This window comes from Eubalaena glacialis, chromosome 13 (assembly GCF_028564815.1).
Source record: "Eubalaena glacialis isolate mEubGla1 chromosome 13, mEubGla1.1.hap2.+ XY, whole genome shotgun sequence".
Taxonomy (NCBI): Eukaryota; Metazoa; Chordata; class Mammalia; order Artiodactyla; family Balaenidae; genus Eubalaena; species Eubalaena glacialis.
This window is the reverse complement of record NC_083728.1, coordinates 72,554,704-72,581,499: the sequence shown is the minus strand read 5'-3', so window position 1 is coordinate 72,581,499 and position 26,796 is coordinate 72,554,704. Positions and strand designations below refer to the sequence as shown.

General features: G+C 40.1%; 1 protein-coding gene across 1 annotated transcript in view; it reads left to right on the top strand.

Annotated features, from left to right (window-relative positions):
- DNAH3 (dynein axonemal heavy chain 3) overlaps positions 1-26,796 on the top strand; it is a 203,145-nt gene that overhangs the window by 20,435 nt on the left and 155,914 nt on the right. Inside the window, exons 11-15 of the mRNA XM_061209863.1 lie at positions 3,572-3,708; positions 6,484-6,589; positions 6,779-6,957; positions 23,344-23,528; positions 24,784-24,907. Of these exons, the coding sequence (XP_061065846.1) occupies positions 3,572-3,708; positions 6,484-6,589; positions 6,779-6,957; positions 23,344-23,528; positions 24,784-24,907 (731 nt within the window). The remainder of the gene's footprint in view (positions 1-3,571; positions 3,709-6,483; positions 6,590-6,778; positions 6,958-23,343; positions 23,529-24,783; positions 24,908-26,796) is intronic.

Sequence of the window (26,796 nt, the reverse complement as noted above, 5' to 3'; positions counted from 1 at the left end):
TCCCCATCCCTCACTCTCCCTCCCTCCCCATGCATTATGTATGATGCTTGGATGCTCTTAAGCACTCTTCTCTTTGCAGTCCTGTGCTTAGAGGGTTCTAAGAGCTCATGATTAAAGTTGGACTTTGTAGGGAACCATGTGAAGCCACATGTTCCAGTTGATTTCACCAGAGAACTCTAAATTGGGGGTTTTGAACCCAACCAAGTCAGACTAACAGGAAAACTGGATGTTCAGAGGGGGAAGAAACGTGGGCAGCTCTCCTACAATCAGTATCCCTAGGAAGGAAATGAAAGAGAAGACCCTGTAATTTGGAAGGATAAGTGTGGGGCTTGGAGACAGTTAAAGTACATACTGCTCAAGTTCCCCTTCACTGCTCTTGATCAGCAATGTTTGCAAGCAGCTGGGCTAGGAGAGCCCAGGGCTTATGTGGCTGCTGCTGCTAACAGCCTGGCAGGGGCTGGTAGTAGATTTAGTGGGTTGTAATGCCAAGAAGACATAGTCATAGGTCATAGTTTGTACCAGGTTTGAAAGCTAGCCCCAAGTAAATGCTGATGACTCTACTAGACTATGAGAAAAAGCAGCCCAGGATCTGAATTCTCCATCTAGAGATGCCCATAGCACAGTCTGCCTCTCTGAACCCCTCACACTGTATTATCTCTGATCTGGGTAGTGACATTTTAAAAGAATAGTCCCTCAGGTTGAATATCTAAGAAGAATACCTAAGAACAGCAACAGATAAACAGTACCCCATCCCCTATCAGTCCTGCCTTATTTATGGTTAAAGATGAATTTTAAAAGTTGGAAAAAATGTCAGCATGAGACGTTTGAAAGTAGTACTCAAGGTGCAAAAGGAAAGCATATTTGTGAGAAAGTTACTAAAGGAAACCAAAGTAAATATTAGAAAATATTTGCCTTAGCAAAAAACAGAGAAAAACATGGATCTGTAATACTGATTGAAATGAAAAGAGGTGAATGAGAGACATAAATAAAAGGAAGCTGGATGAGATAAGGGAAGGATTTTATAAAATTGAAAATGCAATAAGCAGAATTTAAAACAGCATTAGCAGTTGATGCATTACTTTCATAATCATTATATAGATATATAAAACACATTATATATATAAATATATATATAAATATATAAATATATATATATAAAATTATATATATAATTGTATATTCCCCCTATGGAATGGGGTTGCTTGGGTCAGTCTCTCTCCTGATGGGAGAATTTTCTAACTCAAAGTGCCAGGGAAATGCCAAAGTTGGAGAAGTATACAGGAGAAAGCACTGAAGGTAATGACAAAACCAAGAAGTCTGGGATCAGAGAGCCATGGAGATAAGCAGATAGTAACAATAATTACCTGGAAAGAGCACTATTGTTCTTGGCTTGGTTTTACAGACTGCTCTGTGGGGCATAGGAGAAGCAGCCACATTTTTTTAAAGATGTATTTTTAAAAAATTTTAATTGAAGTATAGTTGATTTACAATGTTTCAGGTGTACAGCAAAATGATTCAGTTATACATATATGTGTATGTATTCTTTTTCAGATTCTTTTCCGTTATAGGGTATTACAAGATACTGAATATAGTTCCCTGTGCTATACAGTGGGTCCTTGTTGTTTATCTGTTTTGTATATAGTAGTGTGTATCTGTTAATCCCCAATTCCAAATTTATCCCTCCCTCTCCATTCCCCTTTGGTAACCATAAGTTTGTTTTCTACATCTGTGAGTCTGTTTATATTTCGTAAATAAGTTCATTTGTGTCATATTTTAGATTCCACATATAAGTGATATCATATGGTATTTGTCTTTCTCCTTCTGATTTACTTTACTTAGTATAATAATCTCTAGATCCATTCATGTTCCTGCAGCTGGCATTATTTCATTCTTTTTTATGGCTGAGCAATATTCCATTGTGTGTGTGTGTGTGTGTTTGTGTGTATAGGCCACATTCATCTGTCAGTGGACATTTAGGTTGCTTCCATGTCTTGGCTATTATAAATAGTGCTGCTATGAACATTGGGGTGCATGTGTCTTTTTGAATTAGACTTTTCTCTGGATATATGCCCAGGAGTGAGATCGCTGGATCATATGGTAATTATATTTTTAGTTTTTAAGGAACATCCATACTGTTCTCCATAGTGAGAACCAGCCACATTTAAAATCTTCTTTTGATTGAAGACTTTTCCCAAGAGATAATCCCTTATCCTGCCCACCTATGATCTGTTGCAAGGCCTGAATGCTCCAGTTGTGCTGCCCTAAGCCATTTCACTCATATCCTGCTTTCAAACACTGCCTACAGTATGGCTACAGCAAAGAAGTTGCTTCTCCACTGGTTTAAAAACCTTTGGATTGTCCAAAGAGGGAAGACAAAGATCAGTTGTACTTGCTTTACCCCCTTTCTAAATCGATGCATTTTCATCAGCTGCATATAACTCATAACTCAGTAAAACCCTCTGAAGAGTCCTTTCTTATACAGATCACTAAAATCTTTCTTAGTAGAGAGAGAAGTGGAAGGCAATGGGTCCCCAACAAGGACTTGCAGCTTGCATGAGTCATGCAACTGAGAACATTCTCAGAGATACACATGTGCCATTAAGAAGTTGGAGAGTTGAATTCTCAGGAAAAATACTTTTTGTGCCTCAGATCATAAAGACATAGCTTTTTTTCCTGAACTCAGAGAGGAATCTAGTACATCTCTCCCTTTCTTCAGATGAGAAAACTAAAGTCCAGAGAAAGTAGCTTACCTAAGGTCACATAGTCAGCTAGCGGCAGAGTTTGAATTGGAACCCATGCCTCTAGTAGCTTTTCATTTGAGAGGAAAGTGTTTGGTGGGGGGGAGGGGTACCACTGTAGTATTTATTCACTCACACAATGTTTATGTGCACTTACTATGTGCCAAGCTCTTGTTAGGCCCTTCACAATAGTGAAGAAGTCAGATACAATCCAGACCCTCATGGCATTTATATCCCAGGACAAACCTAGAACAGCTCATTACACATTCATTTAATTACAATTACGATGAGTGCCAAGTGGGATAAATTTAGAATGTGAACTTTAAGCAGGGAAACCTAACATCCACTGGGGGCCCAGGGGGGACTCTCTAAGGACATGAGAGTTGAAGGGAGCAAGAATTTGAAAGATGAGTAATCCAACAAGAGGAAGAGGAGAGAGAATAGAGGTAAAGGGAACAGTGGGGTGATTTCCAGCACCATCCGAGAAGAAATAGAGTTGAAATGCAGCCGATGTCCCTGGAAATGAGTGCACTGCAGGAGACTTTACATTTTGGTGTCATCTTCCTTCTTGTGTCTTGTGGATGTCTTGTGACATTTAAACATGGTTTCAGGACTTCCCTGGCAGTCCAGTGGTTAAGACTTTGCCTTCCAATGCAGGGGGTGTGAGTTCGATCCCTGGTCAGGGAGCTAAGATTCCCACGTGCCTCGTGGCCAAAAAACCAAAAAACATAAAACAGAAGCAATATTGTAACAAATTCAATAAAGACTTTACAAATGGTCCACATCAGAAAATAAATCTTTAAAAAAAAATAAAAGTGGTTTCTCCTCTTTAGGTGGAATCTATCCTGTTCCCAGAGTTGAAAGGATATAATCTGATTCTTGGAACTGTTAATGCTGATGAAAAACTGGTTTCTGACTTTGTGGATCAAACTTTCGAGGTATTTCAGAAAAATCAAGTTGGCCCCTACAAGTGAGTTGGTTTAGTTGTAACTTAGCCATTGGCATTGGTTTAGAGTTCCTAACTGTCATCAAATAAACGATCCCTGTTCCCACATACCTGAAAGAATAAGAGTAGCCAATGTTTACTTACATCGGTATTACTATTTATCCCTATTTGCGGATAAGGAAACCATAACTTTCCAGCAAATAGATAGGAGAGCCAGAATTCAAATAACAGGTTCACCTCTATTATATGAAAGCCGTGGCGCCAGACAGGTTCTGGCATTTAGAAATTCATGCATTTTAACCAGTGGGCAGGCACCAGTTCCTCCCACCAGGAAGCCTGCATAAGCCCCTGGACCAACCTGACTCACCATGGGGCAGACACCAGAAGCAAGAGGAACTACAGTCCTGCAGCCTGCAGAACAGAGACCACAAACACAGAAAGTTAGACAAAATGAGATGGCAGAGGACTATGTTCCAGACAAAGGAAGAAGATAAAACCCCAGAAGAACAACTACCTGAAGTAGAAATAAGCAATCTACCTGAAAAAGAATTCAGAGTAATGATAGTGAAGATGACCCAAGGTCTCAGAAACAGAATGGAGGTACAGACTGAGAAGGTACAAGAAATCTTTAACAAAGAGCTAGAAGATTTAAAGAACAAACAAACAGATGAACAATAGAATAACTGAAATGAAAAATAGAGTAGAAGGAATCAATGGCAGAATAAATGGGCAGAAGAATGAATAAGTGAGCTGGAAGACAGATCAACTGGTGGAAATCACTGCTGCGGAACAGAATAAAGAAGAAAGAATGAAAAGAAATGAGGACAGTCTCAGAGACCTCTGGAACAACATTAAATGCACCAATATTTGCATTGTAGGAGTCCCAGAAGGAGAAGAGAGAGAAAAAGGGCCTGGGAAAATATTTGAAGAGATAATAGCTGAAAACTTCCCTAACATGGGAAAGGAAACACTCACTCAAGTCCAGGAAGTGCAGAGAGTCCCATACAGGACAAACCCAAAGAGAAACACGCCGAGACACATATTAATCAAATTGACAAAAATTAAAAACAAAGAGAAAATATTAAAAGCAACAAGGGAAAAGCAACAAATAACATACAAGGGAACCCCCTACAGTTATCAGCTGATTTTTCAGCAGAAACTCTGCAGGCCAGAAGTGAGTGGCATGATATATTTAAAGTGTTGAAAAGGAAAAACCTACAACCAAGAATACTTTACCCGGCAAGGCTCTCGTTGAGACTCGACAGAGAAGTCGAAAGCTTTACAGACAAGCAAAAGCTAAGAGAATTCAGCACCACCAAATCAGCTTTACAACAAATACTAAAGGAACTTCTCTAGGTGGAAAAGAAAAGCCCACAACCAGAAACAAGAAAATTATGAAAGGGAAAGCTCACTGGTAAAGGCAAGCATACAATAAAGGTAGGAAATCATCCACACACAAATATGATGTCACAAATATGTCAAAACCAGCAATCGTGAGAAGAGGAGACTACAAGTGCAAGATATTGGAAATACATTTGAAATTAAGAGACCAGCAACTTAAAACAATCTTGTATGTATATGTGTATATATATATACGTATATATATATATATACGTATATATATATGTGTGTATATATATATACACGTGTATATATATATATATATATATATATATATATATATATAGACTGCTATGTCAAAACCTCATGGTAATTGGAAACCAAAAATGTACAATAGATGCAAAAAAGGAAAAGCAATCCAAACACAACCCTAAGGATAGTCATCAAATCACAAAAGAGGAAGGGAAGCAAGAAGACTAGACCAGAAAATTCTGCATTATGAGGGGCTGTCCTGGGTATGGTAGGATGTTTAGCAGCATCCCTGACTTCTACCTGTTAGTAGGACCCTCCCCAGTTTTGACAACCAAAAATGTCTTCAGACATGGCCAAATGTCCCCTGGGGGCAAAATCACCCCCAGCTGAGAACTGCTGCTAATCTATTCTGAAAACCACGGCCTCAGATTTGGAAGCTCTGCCCTCGTGAATTTAATCTGGTGTCATCTATTTGAAACCTCTGTTTTCCCTGTTGTTGATTCTTATACGTATAGTTTGTTTTTGTGGACTGACAGTTCCATGGGCTTCTCCTTGTATCTCAGTTTCAGAGTCTCTGAAGTGTTGGCCAACTCTTGGAAGTATACCCCTGGGCCCCACAAAGTTCATTCTGTTTACTCCATATCATCTTTATTTTAATTCAAACTTATTTTAAGTCAGAGCATCCCCCAAACATCCTCCAATTTGGGGGAAATCTGTCTAGCCATTTCTGCATCATCTGACAACAGACAGAGGGAAACTTAATTCTATTCAATAGACTTTAGGTTCATTAGTTACAAATTTTCATCTTAAAATTTAGATGTAGAATTTTAGAACTGGAAGGAGGGATAGGAAGTAATGTTTATTGCACATTTACTGTATGTTAGGCATAGTATTAATTGCTTTAAATATATATTATTACATCTTTACAACAATCCAGTGAGCTATTATCATTTCCACCTAAAATTAAGGACACTGATCTTTGAAAAAGAGAAATATCTTGTCTAAGTTCATGCAGCTAGGAAGTGGCAAAATTCGAATTTGAAGCTGAAGTTCTGAATTCCCAGTTCACTCTATTTTGCCATGTTATATTTCTCTTTCGTGATTTGGGCTAGTTTTTATGATATTACCTCTTCATTTCCCACTCTGACTAATCTGATTTGGTGACCTGTATTTGTATGTTTGATTTTATGCTCTTCAATATGGAAGATACTTAAATGTATACAAGAAGTATGATGACTTATTGGATAACACGGCAGAGCAAAACATCACTGCGTTCCTGAAAGAAAATCATGAAATTGAGGATTTTGTGATGGTAGGAGATGCCACTTGACATTTCGTATCTTGGTTACATGTGCTACAGACAATCCATTGAGTAGTCAGTGTGTTTCATTAGTATATATACTATGCTCAACATTGTACTATATTGGTTGGGGATGAGGCTGGGGGCAAATGCATAGAGGCTAGAGGCAAATTAAGCTACTGAATCTACTCTCTTCTACAGAGGATCAATAGCATAAAAAAGCGGAGAAATGAAATTGCGTCCATGCACATTACCGTGCCTTTGGCCATGTTCTGCCTTGACACCATGACCCTAAATTATGATATCTGTGAGCGAGCCCAAAATCTTAAAGACCATCTGATTCAATTCCAAGTGGATGTAAACCGGGACACCAACATCAGGTATTATTGTTGCATGCAGAGAAATAGCAATGATAATTGGCATGAATGGGAGAATGGAAAAGTGGACAGAACTTGCACCTTCCAGCAATGACCAGACTGAACTTCCAGTTCAAGTTGTTTCTGCCCAAAGTGACAGTTGCAGGGAATCAGGTTCAGGCTAGAAGGTGAACAGTAAGGAGAAAACTACCTGGGACTTGGAGTAGGAAGGTGGAAAGCATCCTGAGGCAGTTCATCTCTGATCCTTCAGCCTTTGCTTTCTTGCAGGCAACTTCAGAGAGAAATTACTTGACTGTCTGAAGTCACAGGCTCTCTCACTGGCCATCTAGCACACATTTGAAGACACAGGGTGATTACAGGCAGCCCTTAGAATCTCTTCTATACAGACTTCTACTGTCTGGGTCTGGGGATTCTGTCATTCAATGTTAAACTCTATATTGTGCCTTCATTTTACTGATAAGTATTTATTAAAGACGTTTTTGGTTGTAAGGGATAGGAGGCCAGACTGGCTAATGTAAAAAAAGGAATTTGGGGCTCACATGTTGGAAAGTTTAGGAGTTGCTAGCTTCAGGCCCTCAACACTACAATTAGAATGCAATCTTCCTCCCTCTACTTGGCTGTCCTCTGTGTCAGCTCCGTTCTCTGACAGATTCTCTCCAGTTTGTGGGCCCCAGCAGCTCCAGACTTACATCCTCTCAGGTTTCCATCCACAGGGGAAAAAATGGTTTCCCTTTTTTCCAACACTGTGACACTGGCTGGTGTGGCACTGGCCTGATTTGGGTTGTTTGGGCAACAGCAAGGCAAACACCATAGCCAAGAGGATGGTTTAGATTCGGGTAGTGTTCTCATCTCTAAACCATGAGAACCAAGAAAGAGAAGGATGGGGTACCCCAAGAAGGCTTAGGCTGTGGTTAACAGAAAAGAGAATGAGGCTAAGAGGCTGGGACAGCAACTATCTGCTACTCTGTTTCTATTTGAATGTTACAAGATGGTTAGCCCGTGTTATTTTAGCTCTCTTCCTCAGAGAGCTTTAAACTATAGACTAAAATGATTTAGTACTAATAACCACTATTAAACTGTTATATATTATATTATTCATATACATGTAGATAAATATAAGTTTAGCATTTTTTTTAAAAATTAAATTTATTTATTTATTTATTTTTGGCTGTGTTGGGTCTTCGTTTCTGTGCTAGGGCTTTCTCTAGTTGCGGCAAGCGGGGGCCACTCTTCATCGCGGTGCGTGGGCCTCTCACTATCGCGGCCTCTCTTGTTGCGGAGCACAGGCTCCAGACGCGCAGGCTCAGTAGTTGTGGCTCACGGGCCTAGTTGCTCCGCGGCATGTGGGATCTTCCCAGACCAGGGCTCGAACCCGTGTCCCCTGCATTGGCAGGCAGATTCTCAACCACTGTGCCACCAGGGAAGCCCAAGTTTAGCATTTTATAGCTCTTTTAAGGTTTACAAACTGCATATCAGAAACTCATCAGGAAATTAATTATGATAATAGCTACCATCTTTCCAGCACATGTTGTAGTCCAAGCACTGTGTAAGTGTTCTGAACATTCAAGATCTAATCAGGTCTTTACACCAACCCTAAGAAGTTGTTCATTATTCTCTCCATTATATTGATGAAGAAACTGAGACTCCAGAAGGTCAGCAAGTGGCATATCCAAGGCTTAATCTAGTTCATTTTGACTCCAAATTAATGCTCTCCACCACTGCACTCAGCTTTCTCACTGGGTAACGAAATGGTGGGATTCCTGGTTTGGGAGCCAGAAGACTTGGTTTTGAATCCAAGACCTTCTGTTTGCTAGCTTGTGTCCCCTGGCTTCACCTCTTGGATCTTCAGTTCCTTTGCATATAGAATAAACATTTGGGACTAGGGCAGTAAAATGTTTTCAGCCTTCAGACTACTAGGACACTTTCCTTTGGAAAGTTTGAGCATCAAGCAATTTTTTTTTTCTTAAACATTTGTTCCTGTCAAATCAAAGCAACATAGTGCCTTGGTTGGTCAGTGCTTTCTTTCTCATCAAAATAAATGTACAATTTCCTTTGGCCTTTTTAATATAAATGAAAGTTAGAGTCCCATTACAAACCTGGGGATTTCTCAGGACCCAGAAACTCCAGGTTAGTGATTGAGTTTTGAAGTTTCTTTCTACCTTAAAAATAGTGATTCTGACTCATATGGTCTTCTCAACCACCCCATGAGGTAGGTAAAACAGATATAAGATACCCTACTGAATGAAGAGAGAAAAACTAACTTGCCCGATTAGGTGAGTTTGAGTCTTCTGAACCCTTGCTACTTCATTGTCCTGTAATTGCTGAGTGGAGTACCTTCCTGTTTCCAGTGATTAGGTGTACCCTAGAAAGGGGTGCTCTGGTCATATAGACAGGGGGCACCTTGGAGTGCATTGGTAAGAAAGTGGGCATGCCATCCATTTCCACTACAGGTACAAGGTCTAAAGTTGCTAGAACAATGACCTGAATACCAGAAACACGAGGCCCTGAGTTAGAGATATAAGAAATTATCCCTCTGGTCTGGCTGTTTGTTTCCTTCAGGGTAGGAAATCTTGTCCAAACAGTGACAACAAGGTAGAGAGAGGCCATAGATTGATGCAAAATGTATTGGTCTCCCTTATGCCATCCCCTACACCAGAAAGAGAATGGCCCTGTGCTTACAGGACCCCTGGACCTTTATAGTTTAAATGATATTATAAGTACATATAGAAGACAGTATTTCTTGTCCGTAGTTTATTCCTAGATATTGCTAAGGTGTTATGTTGGTCCAATTGTTAATATCGTCAACCCATATTCAGGACTTTTTAGAGGGTCTAGTAGTTAATGGGTATAAAGGAAAAACTCAATTCAGTCTACCTCCTGAGTAGGGAAAATCCAGTTCTTCTCTACTGTGTCTTTTCTGTGTGTCTCCTATATATTTTTTTATTGGAGTATAATTGCTTTACGATGTTGTGTTAGTTTCTGCTGTACAAAAAATTGAATTGGCTGTATGTATACATATATCCCCTCCCTCTTGGACCTCCCTCCCATCGCCCCCATCCCACCCATCTAGGTCATCACAGAGTGCTGAGCTGAGCTCCCCATGCTATACCGCAGGTTCCCACTAGCTATCTGTTTTACACATGGTAGTATATTTATGTCAAACCTAATCTCCCAAGTCATCCCACCCTGCCCTTCCCCCCGCTGTGTCCACATGTCCATGCTCTACATCTGCATCTCTATTCCTGCCGTGGAAATAGGTTCATCTGTACTATTTTTCTAGATTTCACATACATGCGTTAATATATGATATTTGTCTTTCTCTTTCTGACTTACTTCACTCTGTATGACAGACTCTAGGTCCATTCATATCTCTACAAATGACCCAATTTCATTGCTTTTTATGCCTGAGTAATATTCCATTGTATATATGTACCGCATCTTCATTATGCATTCATCTGTCAATGGACATTTAGGTTGCTTCCATGACCTGGCTATTGCAAATACTGCTGCAGTGAACATTGGGGTACATGTGTCTTTCTGAATTATGGTTTTCTCTGGGTATATGCCCAGTAGTGGGATTGCTAGGTCATATGGTAATTCTATTTTTAGTTTTTTAAGGAACCTGCATACTGTTCTCCACAGTGGCTTTATCAGTTTACATTCCCGCCAACAGTGCAAGAGGGTTCCCTTTTCTCCACACCCTCTCCAGCATTTATTGTTTGTAGGTTTTTTGATGATGGCCATTCTGACTGGTGTGAGGTGATACCTCATTGTAGTTTTGATTTGCATTTCTCTAATAATTAGTGATGTTGAGCAGCTTTTCATGTGCCTCTGGGCCATCTGTATGTCTTCTTTGGAGAAATGTCTATTTAGGTCTTCCACCCACTTTTTGATTGGGTTGTTTGTTTTTTGATATTGAGCTAAATGAACTGTTTGTATATTTTGGAGATTAATCCTTTGACCATTGCTTCGATTGCAAATATTTTCTCCCATTCTAAGGATTGTCTTTTCACCTTGATTATGGTTTCCTTTGATGAGCAAAACCTTTTAAGTTTCATTAGGTCCTATTTGTTTATTTTTGTTTTTATTTTCATTACTCTAGGAGGTGGGTCAAAAAAGATCTTGCTGTAATTTATGTCAGAGTGTTCCTTTCATGTTTTCCTCTAAGAGTTTTATAGTGTCCAGTCTTACATTTAGGTCTTTAACCCATTTTGAATTTATTTTTGTGTATGGTGTTAGTGAGTGTTCTAATTTCATTCTTTTACATGTAGCTGTCCCGTTTTCCCAGCACCACTTATTGAAGAGACTGTCTTTTGTCCATTGTATATCCTTGTCTCCTTTGTCATAGATTAGTTGACCGTAGGTGCGTGGGTTTATCTCTGGGCTTTCTATTCTGTTGCATTGATCTATATTTCTGTTTTTGTGCCAGTACCATATTGGCTTGATGACTGTAGCTTTGTAGTATAGTCCAAAGTCAGGGAGCCTGATTCCTCCAGCTCTGTTTTTCTTTCTCAAAATTGCTTTGGCTATTTGGGGTCTTTTGTGTTTCCATACAAATTGTAAGATTTTTTGTTCTAATTCTGTGAAAAATGCCATTGGTAATTTGATAGGGATTGCATTGAGTCTGTAGATTGCTTCGGGTAGTATAGTCATTTTCACAATATTAATTCTTCTAATCCAAGAACATGGTATATCTCTCCATCTGTTTGTGTCACCTTTGATTTCTTTCATCAGTGTTTTATAGTTTTCGGTGTACAGTTCTTTTGCCTCCTTAAGTAGGTTTATTCCTAGGTATTTTGTTCTTTTTGATGCAGTGGTAAATGGGATTGTTTCCTTAATTTCTCTTTCTGATCTTTTGTTGTTAGTGTATAGGAATGCAAGAGATTTCTGTCCATAAATTTTGTATCCTGCAACTTTACCAAATTCATTGATTAGCTTTAATAGTTCTCAGGTGGCATCTTTAGGATTTTCTATGTATAGTATCATGTCATCTGCAAACAGTGACAGTTTTATTTCTTCTTTTCCAATCTGTATTCCTTTTATTTCTTTTTGTTCTCTGGATGCCGTGGCTAAGACTTCCAAAACTATGGTGAATAATAGTGATGAGAGTGGACGTCCTTGTCTTGTTCCTGATCTTAGGGGAAATGCGTTCAGTTTTTCACCATTGAGAATGACGTTTGCTGTGGGTTTGTCATATATGGCCTTCATTATGTTGAGGTAGGTTCCCTCTATGCCCACTTTCTGGAGAGTTTTTATCATAAATGGGTGTTGAATTTTGTCAAAAGCTTTTTCTGCATCTATTGAGATGATCATATGGTTTTTATTCTTCAATTTGTTAATATGGTGTATCACATTGATTGATTTGCATATATTGAAGAATCCTTGCATTCCTGGGACAAATCCCACTTGATCATGGTGTATGATCCTATTAATACGTTGTTGCATTTGGTTTGCTAGTATTTTGTTGAGGACTTTTGCATCTATATTCATCAGTGATATTGGTCTGTAATTATCTATTTTTGTGGTATTTTTGTCTGGTTTAGTTATCAGGGTGATGGTGGCCTTGTGAAACAAGTTTGGGCGTGTTCCTTCCTCTGCAATTTTTTTGGAAGAGTTTGAGAAGGATGGGCGTAAGCTCTTCTCTAAATGTATGATAGAGTTCACCTGTGAAGCCATCTGGTCCTGGACTTCTTTTTGTTGCAAGATTTTTAATCACAGTTTCAATTTCATTACTTGTGATTGGTCTGTTCATTTTTTCTATTTCTTCCTGGTTCAGTCTTGGAAGGTTGTATCTTTCCAAGAATTTGTCCATTTCTTCCAGGTTGTCCATTTTATTGGCATAGAGTTGCTTGTAGTAGTCTCTTATGATCCTTTGTATTTCTGCAGTGTCAGTTGTAATTTCCCCTTTTTCATTTCTAATTTTAATGATTTGAGTCCTCTCCCTTTTTTTATTGATAAGTCTGGCTAAAGGTTTATCAATTTTGTTTATGTTCTCAAAGAACCAGCTTTTAGTTTCATTGATCTTTGCTATTGTTTTCTTCATTTCTTTTCATTTATTTCTGCTCTGATCTTTATGATTTCTTTCCTTCTACTAACTTTGGGTTTTCTTTGTTCTTTTTTTTCTAGTTGCTTTAGGTGTAAGTTTAGATTGTTTATTTGAGATGTTTCTTATTTCTTGAGGTGAGATTGACTTGCTATAAACTTCCTTCTTAGAACTGCTTTTGCTGCGTCCCATAAGTTTTGGGTCATTGTGTTTTCATTGTCATTTGTTCCTATGTATTCTTCATTTCCTCTTTGATTTCTTCAGTGACCTCTTGGTTATTTAGCAGTGCACTGTTTAGCCTCCATGTGTTTTTTTTTTTTTACAGTTTTTTTCCTTTAGTTGATTTCAAATCTGATAGCATTGTGGTCAGAAAAGATGCTTGATACGATTTCAATTTTCTTAAATTTACCAAGGCTTGATTTGTGACCCAAGATATGATCTACCTTGGAGAATGTTCTGTGTGCACTTGAGAAGAATGTGCATTCTTCTGCTCTTGGGTGGAATGTCCTATAAATATCAATTAAATCTGTCTGGTCTATTGTGTCATTTAAAGCTTGTTTCCTTATTTATTTTCTGTCTGGATGATCTGTCCCTTGGTGTAAGTGGGGTTTTAAAGTCCCCCACTATATTTGTGTTACTGTTGATTTCGCCTTTTATGGCTGTTAGCATTTGCCTTATGTATTGAGGTGCTCCTATGTTAGGTGCATAAATATTTATGATTGTTATATCTTCTTGGATTGATCCCTTGATCATTATGTAGTGTCCTTCCTTATCTCTTGTAACAGTCTTCATTTTATCTGATATGACTATTGCTACTCCAGCTTTCTTTTGATTTCCATTTGCATGGAATATCTTTTTTCATCCCCTCACTTTCAGTCTGTATAAGTCCCTAGGTCTGAAGTGGGTCTCCTGTAGACAGCATATATATGGGTCTTGTTTTTGTATACATTCAGCCAACCTCTGTCTTTTGGTTGGAGCATTTAATCCATTTACATTCAAAGTAATTATCAATATGTATGTTCCTATTACCATTTTCTGAATTGTTTTGCATTTGTTTTTGTGGATCTTTTTCTTCTCTTATGTTTCCCACCTAGAGAAGTTCCTTTAGCATTTGTTGTAAAGCTGGTTTGGTGGTGCTGAATTCTCTTAACTTTTTCCTGTCTGTAAAACTTTTGATTTCTCTGTCAAATCTGAATGAGATCCTTGTGGATTAGCGTAATCTTTGTTGTAGGTTTTTCCCTTTCATCACTTTAAATACATCCTGCCACTCCCTTCTGGCCTGCAGAGTTTCAGCTGAAAAATCAGCTGATAACCTTATGGGAATTCCCTTGTATGCTATTTTTTGCTTTTTCCTTGCTGCTTTTAATATTTTTTCCTTGAATTTATTTTTTGTTAGTTTGATTAATATGTCTTGCTATGTTTCTCCTAGGGTTTATCCTGTATGGGACTCTTTGTGCTTCCTGGACTTGGGTGGCTATTTCCCTTCGCATGTTAGGGAACTTTTCGACTATAATCTCTTCAAATATTTTTTCAGACTGTTTCTCTTTCTCTTCTGCTTCTGGGACCCCTTTAATTTGAATGTTGGTGCATTATTAAATGTTGTCCCAGAGGTCTCTGAGACTGTCCTCAATTCTTTTCATTCTTTTTTCTTAATTCTGCTCCTTGGCAGTTATTTCCACCATTCTACCTTCAAGCTCACTTATCCATTCTTCTGCCTCAGTTATTCTGCTATTGATTCCCTCTAGAGTATTTTTAATTTCAATTATTGTGTTGTTCATCACTGTTTGTTCTTTAGTTCTTCTAGGTCTTTGTTAAACATTTCTTGTATTTTCTCAATCCGTGCCTCCATTCTATTTCCAAAATTTTGGATTATCTTTACTATTATTATTCTGAATTCTTTTTCAGGTAGGTTGCTTATTTCCTCTTCATTTATTTGGGCTTGTAGATTTTTACCTTGCTCCTTCATCTGTAAGATATTTTTTTGTCATCTCATGTTTTTTCGATGGGTGGGTCTGTGTTACTGTCTTACTAGTTGTTTGGCCTGAGACGTCCAGCACTGGAGTTTCCAGATAGTTGGGTGGAGCCGGGTCTTGGTGCTGAGATGAGGACCTCTGGGAGACCTCACTCTGATGAATATTCCCTGGGGTCTGAGATTCTCTATCAGTCGAGCAGTTTGGACTTGGCACTCCCACCACAGGAGCTCAGGCCCGACCCTCGGCCTGGGAGCCAAGATCCTGCAAGCTGTGTGGCACAGGAAAAAAGAAAAAACAAGGAAGAACAATAGCAAAGAATAAAAAAGAAAATAAAATTAGAAAAATTTAAAAATCTATTACAAAAAATAAAAATGTAAATGAAACAACAAGGTAAAACAGGGTTCAAGTTGGCAGAGTAGAAGGATGTGCGCTCACTCCCTCTTGTGAGAGCACCAGAATCACAACTCACTGCTGAACAACCATCAACAGGAAGACACTGGGACTCACCAAAAAGGATACCCCACATCTGAAGACAAAGCAGAAGCCGCCATGAGATGGCAGGAGGTGCGCAATCACAATAAAATCAAATCCCATAACTGCTGGGTGGGTGACTCACAAACCAGAGAACAGTTATACGACAGAAGTCCACCCACTGGAGTTAAGGTTCTGAGCCCAACTTCAGGCTACCCACCCTGAGGGTCCAGCAATGGGAGGAGGAATTCCCAAGAATCAGACGTTGAAGGCTAGCGGGATTTGATTGCAGGACTTTGACAGAATTGGGGGAAACAGAGACTCCACTCTTGGAGGGCACACACAAAGTAGTGTGCATATTAAGACCCAGGGGGAAGGAGCAGTGACCCCATAGGAGGTTGAACCGGACCTACCTGCTTGTGTTGGAGGGTCTTCTGCAGAGGTGGGGGGTGGCTGTGGCTCACCACAGGGACAAGGACACTGGCAGCAGAAGTTCTGGGAAGTACTCCTTAGCGTGAGCCCTCCTGGAGTCCGACATTAACCCCACCAAGAGCCTGTAGGCTCCAGTGCTGGTTGCCTCAGGCCAAACAACCAACAGGGAGGAAACTCAGCCCCACCCATCAGCAGACAAGCAGATTAAAGTTTTACTGAGCTCTGCCCACCAGAGCAACACCCAGCTCTACCCACCACCAGTCCCTCCCATCAGGAAGCTTGCACAAGCCTCTTAGATAGCCTCATCTACCAGAGGGTAGATAGCAGAAGCAAGAAGAGCTACAATCCTGCAGCCTGTGGAACGAAAACCACATTCACAGAAAGATAGACAAAGTGAAAAGGCAGAGGACTTTTTACCAGGTGAAGGAACAAGATAAAACCCCAGAAAAACAACTAAATGAAGTGGAGATAGGCAACCTTCCAGAAAAAGAATTCAGAATAACGATAGTGAAGATGATCCAGGACCTTGGAAAAAGAATGGAGGCAAAGATCGAGTAGATGCAAGACCTGTTTAACAAAGACCTAGAAGAATTAAAGAACAAACACCTAGAAGAATTAAAGAAGAAACAAACAGAGATTAACCATATAATAACTGAAATGAAAAATACAGTAGAAGGAATCAATAGCAGAATAACTGAGGCAGAAGAACGGATACATGACCTGGAAGACAGAATGGTGGAGTTCACTGCTGTGGAATAAAATAAAGAAAAAAGAATGAAGAGAAATGAAAATAGCCTAAGAGACCTCTGGGACAACATTAAATGCACCCACATTCACATTATAGGGGTCCCAGAAGGAGAAGAGAGAAAGGACCCGAGAAAATATTTGAAGAGATTATAGTCGAAAAGTTCCCTAACATGGGAAAGGAAATAGCCACCCAAGTCCAGGAAGCACAGAGAGTCCCAGGAGGGATAAACCCAAGGAGACACACGCTGAGACACATAGTACTCAAATTGACAAAAATTAAAGACAAAGAAAAATTATTAAAAGCAACAAGGGAAAAATGACAAATAATATACAAAAGAACTCCCATAAGGTTAACATCTGATTTCTTAGCAGAAACTCTAAAGCCAGAAGGCAGTGGCACAATATATTTAAAGTGATGAAAGGGAAGAACATACAACCAAGATTACTCTACCCGGTAAGGATCTCATTCAGATTTAACGGAGAAATCAAAAGCTTTACAGACAAGCAAAAGCTAAGAGAATTCAGCACCACCAAACCAGCTCTACAACAGATGCTAAAGGAACTTCTCTAAGTGGGAAACACAAGAAAAGAGAATGACCTACAAAAACAAACCCAAAACAATTCAGAAAATGGTAATAGGAACATACATATCGATAATTACCTTAAATGTGAATGGATTAAATGCTCCATCCAAAAGACAGAGGCTCGCTGAATGTATACAAAAACAAGACCCGTATACTGTCTACAAGAGACCCACTTCAGACCTAGGGACTCATACAGACTGAAAGTGAGGGGATGGAAAAAGATATTCCATGCAAAGGGAAATCAAAAGAAAGCTGGAGTAGCAATACTCATATCAGATAAAATAGACTTTAAAATAAAGACTATTACAAGAGACAAGGAAGGATACTACATAATGATCAAGGGATCAATCCAAGAAGAAGATATAACAATCATATTTGCACCCAACATAGGAGCACCTCAATACATAAGGCAAATGCTAACAGCTATAAAAGAGGAAACTGACAGTGACACAGTAATAGTGGGGGATTTTAACACCTCACTTATGCCAATGGACAGATCATCCAAACAGAAAATTAATAAGGAAACACAAGCTTTAAATGACACCATAGACCAGATAGATTTAATTGATATTTATTGGACATTCCATCTGAAAACAGCAGACTACACTTTCTTCTCAAGTGCACACAGAACATTCTCCAGGATAGATCACATCTTGGGTCACAAATCAAGCCTCGGTAAATTTAAGAAAATTGAAATCATATCAAGCATCTTTTCTGACCACAGTGCTGTGAGATTAGAAATGAATTACAGGGCAAAAAACATAAAAAACACAAACACATGGAGGCTAAACAATATGTTACTAAATAACCAAGAGATCACTGAAGAAATCAAAGGGGAAATCAAAAAATACCTAGAAACAAATGACAATGAAAACACGACGACTCACAACTTATAGGATGCAGCAAAAGCAGGTCAGAGGGAAGTTTATAGCAATACAATCCTACCTCAAGAAACAAGAAACATCTCAAATAAACAATCTTACCTTACACCTAAAAGGACTAGAGAAAGAACAACAAACAAAACCCAAAGTTAGTAGAAGGAAAGAAACCATAAAGATCAGAGCAGAAATAAATGAAAGAGAAACAAAGAAAACAATAGCAAAGGTCAATAAAACTAAAAGCTTGTTCTTTGAGAAGATAAACAAAATTGATAAACCACTAGCCAGACTCATCAAGAAAAAAAGGGAGAAGACTCAAATCAATAGAATTAGAAATGAAAAAGGAGAAGTAACAACTGACACTGCAGAAATACAAAGGATCGTGAGAGATTACTACAAGCAACTATATGCCAATAAAATGGACAACCTGGAAGAAATGGAAAAATTCTTAGAAAAGCACAACCTTCCAAGACTGAACCAGGAAGAAATAGAAAATATGGGATTGACATATATATACTAATATGTATAAAATAGATAACTAATAAGAATTTGCTGTATTAAAAAAATAAATAAAATAAAATTCAACAACAACAAAAAAAGAATTTAGGTGGAATTGGTAGAAAATGGAGTGGGCAGAATTAGAAATAACATTTCTTATATATAGCCTTCTGTGTTTTTAATAGAATGTAAGATTTTTACCCTAAGGATGGTATTGTTGACAGTGGCATATTGAAAGCTACATTTTATATTGTTCCAATATTTAAATGGAAATCTGAATTGACTTTTATGTGAATTTATTCCTGAAAATCCATGCTGAAGGACATTGGAGTGTGGATCATCAAAAAGTTTTTAGCTTTTGTAAATAAAGTTGTAATGAACAACTGTAAAAAAAAAAAAAAGAAGCAAGGTAAAACAACCACAACAGCAAGACAAAACAAAACAAAAAGCTGGAAAAGGCCTTGGCTGTGTAGAGGTTGGGGGGCCTTAGGTCCGGCCACGGCTTAGGCGGGGGCAGCGCCTAGGCTCAGGACCAGAGCGGAGGTAAAAGGCGGGGGGTGGGGGGGTAGTGCCTAGGCTCAGTGCAGCCAGAGGAGGCCTTGGAGTGCTGAGGATCAGGCCTCGGACCTCAGCAGGCCCCCTGGGGCCAGAGTGGGCAGGGGAAACACTGGCCCGTTTCCTTCTGATCCTCCTATCCCCCGAGTGTCTCTCTCCCTTCCTGCTGGCTGATCTCACCTTGGATGGGCCCCTCCCAAGCAAGTGTGGGAACCCCTCCCCTCCCGCAGCTTCCCATTAGGGGCACTGACCCTGTATACGCTCTACTTTTCCTCCCCCCTCCCTTCCTCCCACACCTCCAGGGCCCACGCAGCAGGAAGGGGCCTCGGAGGGCAGAGGATGGGGCCCTGGACCTCAGCAGGCTCCCCGGGCCCAAGTGGGCAGGGGAAACGCTGGCTGTGTTCCCTTCTGATCTTCCGATACCCAGAGGGTCTCTCCCCATCCGCACTGATCCCCTCGCTGTGGGTGTGTCCCTCCAGACATGGGAGCCCCTCCCCTCCCCCAGCCACCCCTCAGGGGCGCCTGTCCTGTCCAGCCTCCACTTCTCCTTCCCCCTCCCTCCCCCCCACATCCTACCCAGTCGCTTGTGGGTTCCTCCTGTCCCCTTAGGTGTCCAAGGTCCCCCACCAGCACCTGGTAGGTGCCCTAGTGGTGAGGACACATGAACTCCGTGTCCCCCTACTCTGCCATCTTGACTCCCCTCCCTCTTTACTTTTATATAGAACACTTCATTCTTATCACTGCTGATCACCAAATGTGTGGAGGATTTTCTCCACACCACGCAATTCTGTAACACCATCTAGGTGCCCTACAATTCAACTTAATTCTGACACTGTCTACCCAGAGATAGCATCAGCTTGCACAGGTTAAGGGCTCAGTCCTATAAAAATGCCCCCCATTACTTCAGACGCCAGTCACAAATCCAGGTTGTCACCTTGCTTCTGATCAACCAGCTATAGATTGAAGGTTCCAGTGACCCCCTTCTTGGGTTTGATTAATTTGCTCCAAGCTTCTAATCATGGCTCGGTGTTTCTGGTGACCCACTCCTCATCCAGGAGCCATCTAGGAGCCCACCCTGAGTCACCTCACTAGAACAAAAGATACTCTTATTATCCATGAAACTACAGGGGTTTCATGGGCTCTGTGCTAGGAACCGGGGGCAGAGACCAATATATATTTTTCCTTTATTTCGCAGTGGGTCTGCTACCACTCTTCTGGGCCCTTGCAAGAAGCTGATAGGTTAGCCACATGATATTTACTCTATGCTTTCTCATACAAAAGGGAAGAAGAATGGATTCTTATCAGAGGGAGTCTATCACACTGAGAGGATCTACCTATATTAGGCTAGGCTACATGCTGTAACAAGGAGAACCAAGATGTCATGATTGAAAATAATAGTTTATTCTTGCTCGGGATAGCTCCAGATTGGCGGGGAGACATATTGTGTGCATTCAGAGACTCAAGGAGATGGTGACTTTACATCTTTAACATATAGCCTTCAAGGTCATTCTAAGTGTTGATATCCTAGACTGTTGGCAGGAAGAAAGAGCATGGAGGAATATGCAAGGACAGTGTCATGTGCTGTACCTGAAAGTGATACTTATCACTGCTTCCTACTTCCCACTGACTGGAACTCAATCACATGACCATACCTACTATGGACTGAATTGTGTCTCCCCCAGATTCATATGTTGAAGCCTGTCTTAGTCCATTCAGGCTGCTATAACAGACTACCATTGGCTGAGTAGCTTAGAAACAATAGAAATCTATTTCTAACAGTTCTGGTGGCTGGGAAGTCCAAAATCAAGGCTCTAGCAGATTTGTTGTTTGTTGAGAGCCTGCTTCCTTGTTCACAGACCACCATCTTCTCATTGTATCCTCACATGGAAGAATGGGTGAGGGGTCTCTGGGGTCTCTTTTATAAAAACACTAATCCCATTCATGAGAGCATAGCCCTCATGACCTAATTATCTCCCAAAGGCCACCTCAAAATAACTGTTACAGGCTTGAGGACACAGGGGGGAAGGGGAAGCTGGGACAAAGTGAGAGAGTAGCATTGACATATATACACTACCAAATGTAAAATGGATGGCTAGTGGGAAGCTGTTGCATAGCACAGGGAGATCAGCTCGATGCTTTGTGATGACCTAAAGGGGTGAGACAGGGAGGGTGACAGAGAGGCTCAAGAGGGAGGGGATATGGGGATATATGTATACATATAGCTGATTCACTTTGTTGTTGTACAGCAGAAACTAACACAACATTGTAAAGCAATTATACTCCAATAAAGATAAAAAATTTTAAAAAATACTGTTACATTAGGGATTAAGTTTCAACATACAAATTTTGGGAATACACAAACATTCAGTCTATAGCAAAGCACTAATGCCCTATGTGACTGTATTTGGAGACAGGGCCTATAAGGAGATAATAAGACTAAAGGAGGTAAAAGGATGAGGCCCTAATCCAATAGGGTTGGTGCCCTTACAAGAAGAGAAACAGACAGAGCTCCTTTCCTCTCCACCATGTGAGGACACAGCGAAAAGGCAGCTATCTGCAAGTCAGGAAGAGAGCCTTCACTAGGGACCAAATAGGTCAGTACCTTGACCTTGGACTTCCCAGCCTCTAGAACTATGAGAAAATACATTTTTGTTGTTTAAACCACCCAGTCTGTAATATTTTGTTATGGTAGTCCAAACTGACTGGTAAAATACTCAACTAAAAATACAGAGGAGGCTGGGAAATATAATCCAGCTCTGAGTCCAAAAGTGGAGAATACTATGAATTCATGTAGCACAATAGATAAGTTTTCTGTATAGCAAGTTTCTGAATTGTATAAAAATTCATTTCTAAAATCCCAGCATCATCTGTAAAGATGTTTTAATCATTTTCTCATCAGTTTGATACAATTAGCTTCATTGTGGAGGGGTCTCTACACATTAAGACGGAATATCAAGGACTGAAAACATTGAGAGGAGTGGCTTTTATCTATCTATAGTGTATGACCATCAACATGTAATGATCAATTAATAATAACAAAAACTATTATAGCTATTATTGCTAACATTTCTTGAGGGCTGCTAGGCATGTGCTAGGCATGGATACATTGCAAATAATTTGTTCCTAATTGTAGTTAAAATGCTGAAGACTGCCATTCATTAGCTTTTGTATAAATTAGAGCATATTCAAATTATCCCTATAATAACATATTTTTTCACAGTCTTGTGTTTGAGGATAAGTGGGCAGTTAAATCTAGTGGTCCCAGTAGTTGAATGTAAATTTCTCTATGCCACCAGGAATTACCTGCAGCACATGAGGATAAACTTGCTGGTGTACTGTTAAGAGGAGTGATTACAAATTAATTTAGTGTTCTACTTCAACATAAAATTGAGGAGTTGCTGCTGTTGGTAGTGGTGATATTCGTTATTGTTTTGGTCTAAATCTGTATTTTACCCATGGTATATCTGTTAAGAGTATAAGCTTTGGAATGAATTAAACTAGTTCAAATCCTGGCTCTAACATCTACACATCATGTTGCTTTGGATAAAGTTACTCAGCCTCCCTTTTTCCATTATAAAATGTTGATAATAATAGTTCCTAACTCTTGGAATTTTCGTGAAGATTAAATGAGTTAATGTTCATTCAGTGATTAGAATGGGGCATGGCACATAGTAAAGGGCCTAGTACATGTCATATATTATTATCATTTCTACTGTTATTATTTCTAAAATATGGTATGTATGTGAATATTATCCATCAAGAATTTTCAGGTAGAGAAAAGTTGGAAAACATTGTTCTAGTGTCCAAATAGGAACCATGTTTGTTTAGTATAGTGGGTCTTATAAGAAAGCTATTTTTAAACATTCTTTTTTTTTTTTTTAAATTTATTTATTTATTTATGGCTGTGTTGGGTCTTCGTTTCTGTGCGAGGGCTTTCTCTAGTTGTGGCAAGCGGGGGCCACTCTTCATCACGGTGCGCGGGCCTCTCACTATCGCGGCCTCACTTGTTGCGGAGCACGGGCTCCAGAAGCGCAGGCTCAGTAATTGTGGCTCACGGGCCTAGTTGCTCCGCGGCATGTGGGATCTTCCCAGACCAGGGCTCGAACCCGTGTCCCCTGCATTGGCAGGCAGATTCTCAACCACTGCGCCACCAGGGAAGCCCGAAAGCTATTTTTAGATAATGATGATGGCTGTTTCTTTCCCTGTAGCATCTGTAATCAGTACAGCATGGTTGCAGACAAAGTCAGTGAGATTCCTGTCAACACTGGGGAGCTAGTATTCCTCATTGAATTCTTAAAGAAATCCAGCGATGTCACCGTGTTCAAACTCAGGCGGCAACTTAGAGATGCAGCTGAACGGCTAGAGTTCCTGATGGACTATGCAGACTTGCCCCGTAAGTCCAATGTCATGTGTGTACATGCAACTGTATGTGTATATTTATATTTTTAGGGATAAGGAGCCAGGGGAAGGAGAGTTAGCAATTCTACCACTAAATATCAGTATCGGGAGAGCTACTTTTCAAGTGTGTCCATATAGTAGAGGCACTAATTCCACACTCTTATCCACTGGAATTTGAATCAAAGAGAATCTTATTGTTAGACAAAAAGAAGAAATATCTAGGGGCTTGACTGGTTCTTAGATGCCTGTCTTTGCATCTTGTGCCTGGTGTTTCTGGAAAAGTCACTTTCAAATGCAAAGTCCTTTTATAAGTGGGTAGGTTGCATTCATCTATAATCTAAATACAATCCCACCTTTGAGGAGGCCAGGACACTTTCCTTCATGCTCCTGCATATATTAAAAGGAAAGAAATGATCAGGGCCCCTTCAAGGCTCATTGAGCCAAGTTAGGACTCAGTAAGGACCTAACTTTGTAAGGACCAGGTTCTGAAGGAAAAACTAATATGCCCTCTACAAGCCAAGTTTCAGAGCCTTTTTCCATCTGGAAATACCTGTGACTTACCTGGTGTTCACAATGTTTAGGGGGGATGGTTATGGAAGGTAGAGATAGGGACTGGGAGTGAAAAGTGGTCCACCATAACCATCCACCTGCACATTCATGAGCTGTGCTCTTGACCATGTGAACACACACTGGACTCTCTCACTGTGGTCTCTGCCTCCTAAATTCCCAAGGGTACAGGGGGAACCCAGGGCATTTTAACTGACCAGAGCCATGAGATGGGTAGGGCATCTGGCACTGATATTATCACTGACCTTTAACCAAAAGGGAGACTGAAACTCAGATGAGGTGAAATAGTTTAAAGAATAGTACTGAACTTCAACCTAGGTTTCTACTCAGACCTAGTCTGGGAAGATAATGAAGCACAGTGGTTAGAACATAGGCTTTGGAGTTGGTTAGACTTAGACCTGGGTTTGAAATCTGCTCTGCTGTCTCTTACTGGTGTGACCTTGACCACTTGGCTTAACTTTGTTTCCCATCTGTAAAAACAAGGATGATAATACCGTCTACCTTCTAGCCTGGCCTGTGGAAAGTGTTCAATAAATGTTGGCTATCATTCATCAATAATGGGCCCATTCATTAATTGCCACCCCCATACTCACTTCTGTTGACCTCTTGTTCTGCTGAATTAATTCCCTGCGAGTTGACCTATGCTGAGCATTGTCCTAGAACAGACTGTGTGTGTTTTGCAGAAGAGGATATCAAACTGAACAGTACTCTGTTCCTCTGGCCAGACCAGATTGAAGATATCTTTGAAAACAGCCGAAACCTTCTCCTTAGCAAGAGGGATCAGGCAGAGATGGACCTCATTAAAAGGTACAGGGAAAGTCTGAGGTTGTTTTAGAAATGATACCCAGCTTCATAACATGCTACACGTTCCTGGTTCTGTCTAGAGCCACCCCACCCAGCAGTGCGTGGGTGAAGTCTCAAGACAGTTGGTGGAGAAGGAATTTCCTTTTGTTTCCCATTGAAGTATGTTCTCTTTAAGCCTGCTTCACTGTAGTGACGCCGGCCAATGCCTTCTCTCCCTGCCTTGAACAATTGGAATTTAGTGGTGCAGAGAGAAAAACACAAAAATAGTAACATGTAATAATAGCTTCACAATAATAATAGCAAAATTGTCAGCCTTACATTGGAGACTACAGATATGTGAGATATCAAGATAGGATAATAAAGGCATGGTTGGAGGCTGAGAAATTGCCTGTTTTGCAGCTGGTCTCGTTCAGTGCTAATGTGCCTGTAATCATTTATTCATTGAGTATTTATTATGGATTTTTACTATGTGCTTTGCTCTATTCTAGACACATAAGTGTGTTTGACTGCTAAATAAATATTTTAATGCAGTGACAAAGAAAATATTGCACACTGAAAAAGTCAGACAATATCAAGTGAAGTGGGCCAAGTACCACGTATATGGTAAAGACACACTTGTGTGCATGTGTGCGCACGCACACACACAAACACACACATCCCAGCTTGTAACACTTTGTTTAGGAACTGCAGATTCATACCAGTTACCATCCCCATCACATGTGAAACTCCCACCACCCAACTTTAGGTTCCATAATCCCTGCAAATACTCAGGAGAAAGGAAAAGGGTAGATAAAAGCAGGGATTTCTACACAGAATGGGAGTTTGGGCTGAAGGATAAACCCACTTAGTTGCTACCTTCAAAATATGACTTAGGTCTGTTGCCCAGAAAAACAACAATAACAACAACAAAAGATGTGTGTGTGCGAGTATCTGTTTCTTCCTACAGCCTTCTCCTTCCTCCACCTAAATGGCTACTGTCCCCAGAACCCAGAATTTAGCCCAATGAGTAGAACTGATTTCTTTTAACTAATAGATTTTTATTTTTAGAACAGTTTTAGGTTCACAAAAAAATTGAGCACAAAGTATAGGATCCCCCTATACCCATTCACCCCTTACACACAGCCTCCCCCATGGAACTGAGTTTTGATGCCTCACCAAGAAGCAGACATTTTGTAAGTTAGATGAACAGCAGCAAATTTCTTCATCTTTTTGAGCCTCAGTGTCCTCATCCGGAAAATGGGGTAGTAGAACCAATCTCAGATCATCTCATTTTATGAGAGGTGTCATTGTATTGAAGGATGAAATGAAATGGTCTGAAGTGGCGCCTAGGTGGTGTCCAGCACATGACAGGCATTCAAGAGTGGTCAGCTTCTTTTGCACTTAAACAATGACTTCTTTGGGGAGAAAAATGCTTCTTAACTTCCAAACCACTACCTTGTGAGCGTACTTCTAGAACATTACTCTAAGACCATTTACAGTAACTGTTGAAGTTAAGAGGAGTGAGGGGTGTCTCCTGAAGAAATGGGAACAAGTGTCATTTATGATGAGAGGAGAGTGCCAAGCTTCTTCTTCTTGGAGGGGCAACTCTAGCTTGACCCCATCAACTGGTCCCTGAGCTGTCAACCACAGAGCTCAACAGAGGAGCAGCTCTAGGGGATACCTAAAGCCCTGGGCTCAGCCCTCTCTTTGGTGAAGTCTTAAACTTGCTGTCCATCATTTTTGCATAAATCCTGAGAAAAACCTTTGAGGAGGGCTTAACAATATTCATTTATTCATTCATCTTCTGTGGAAACAATCCCATTCCCTCTCTAAGAGACTTGACCTTATTTTTCCAGCCCACGATAATTTTTTGGCTGCAATGCTTATTTTTCTCTACTTGCTGTCCCCACTCC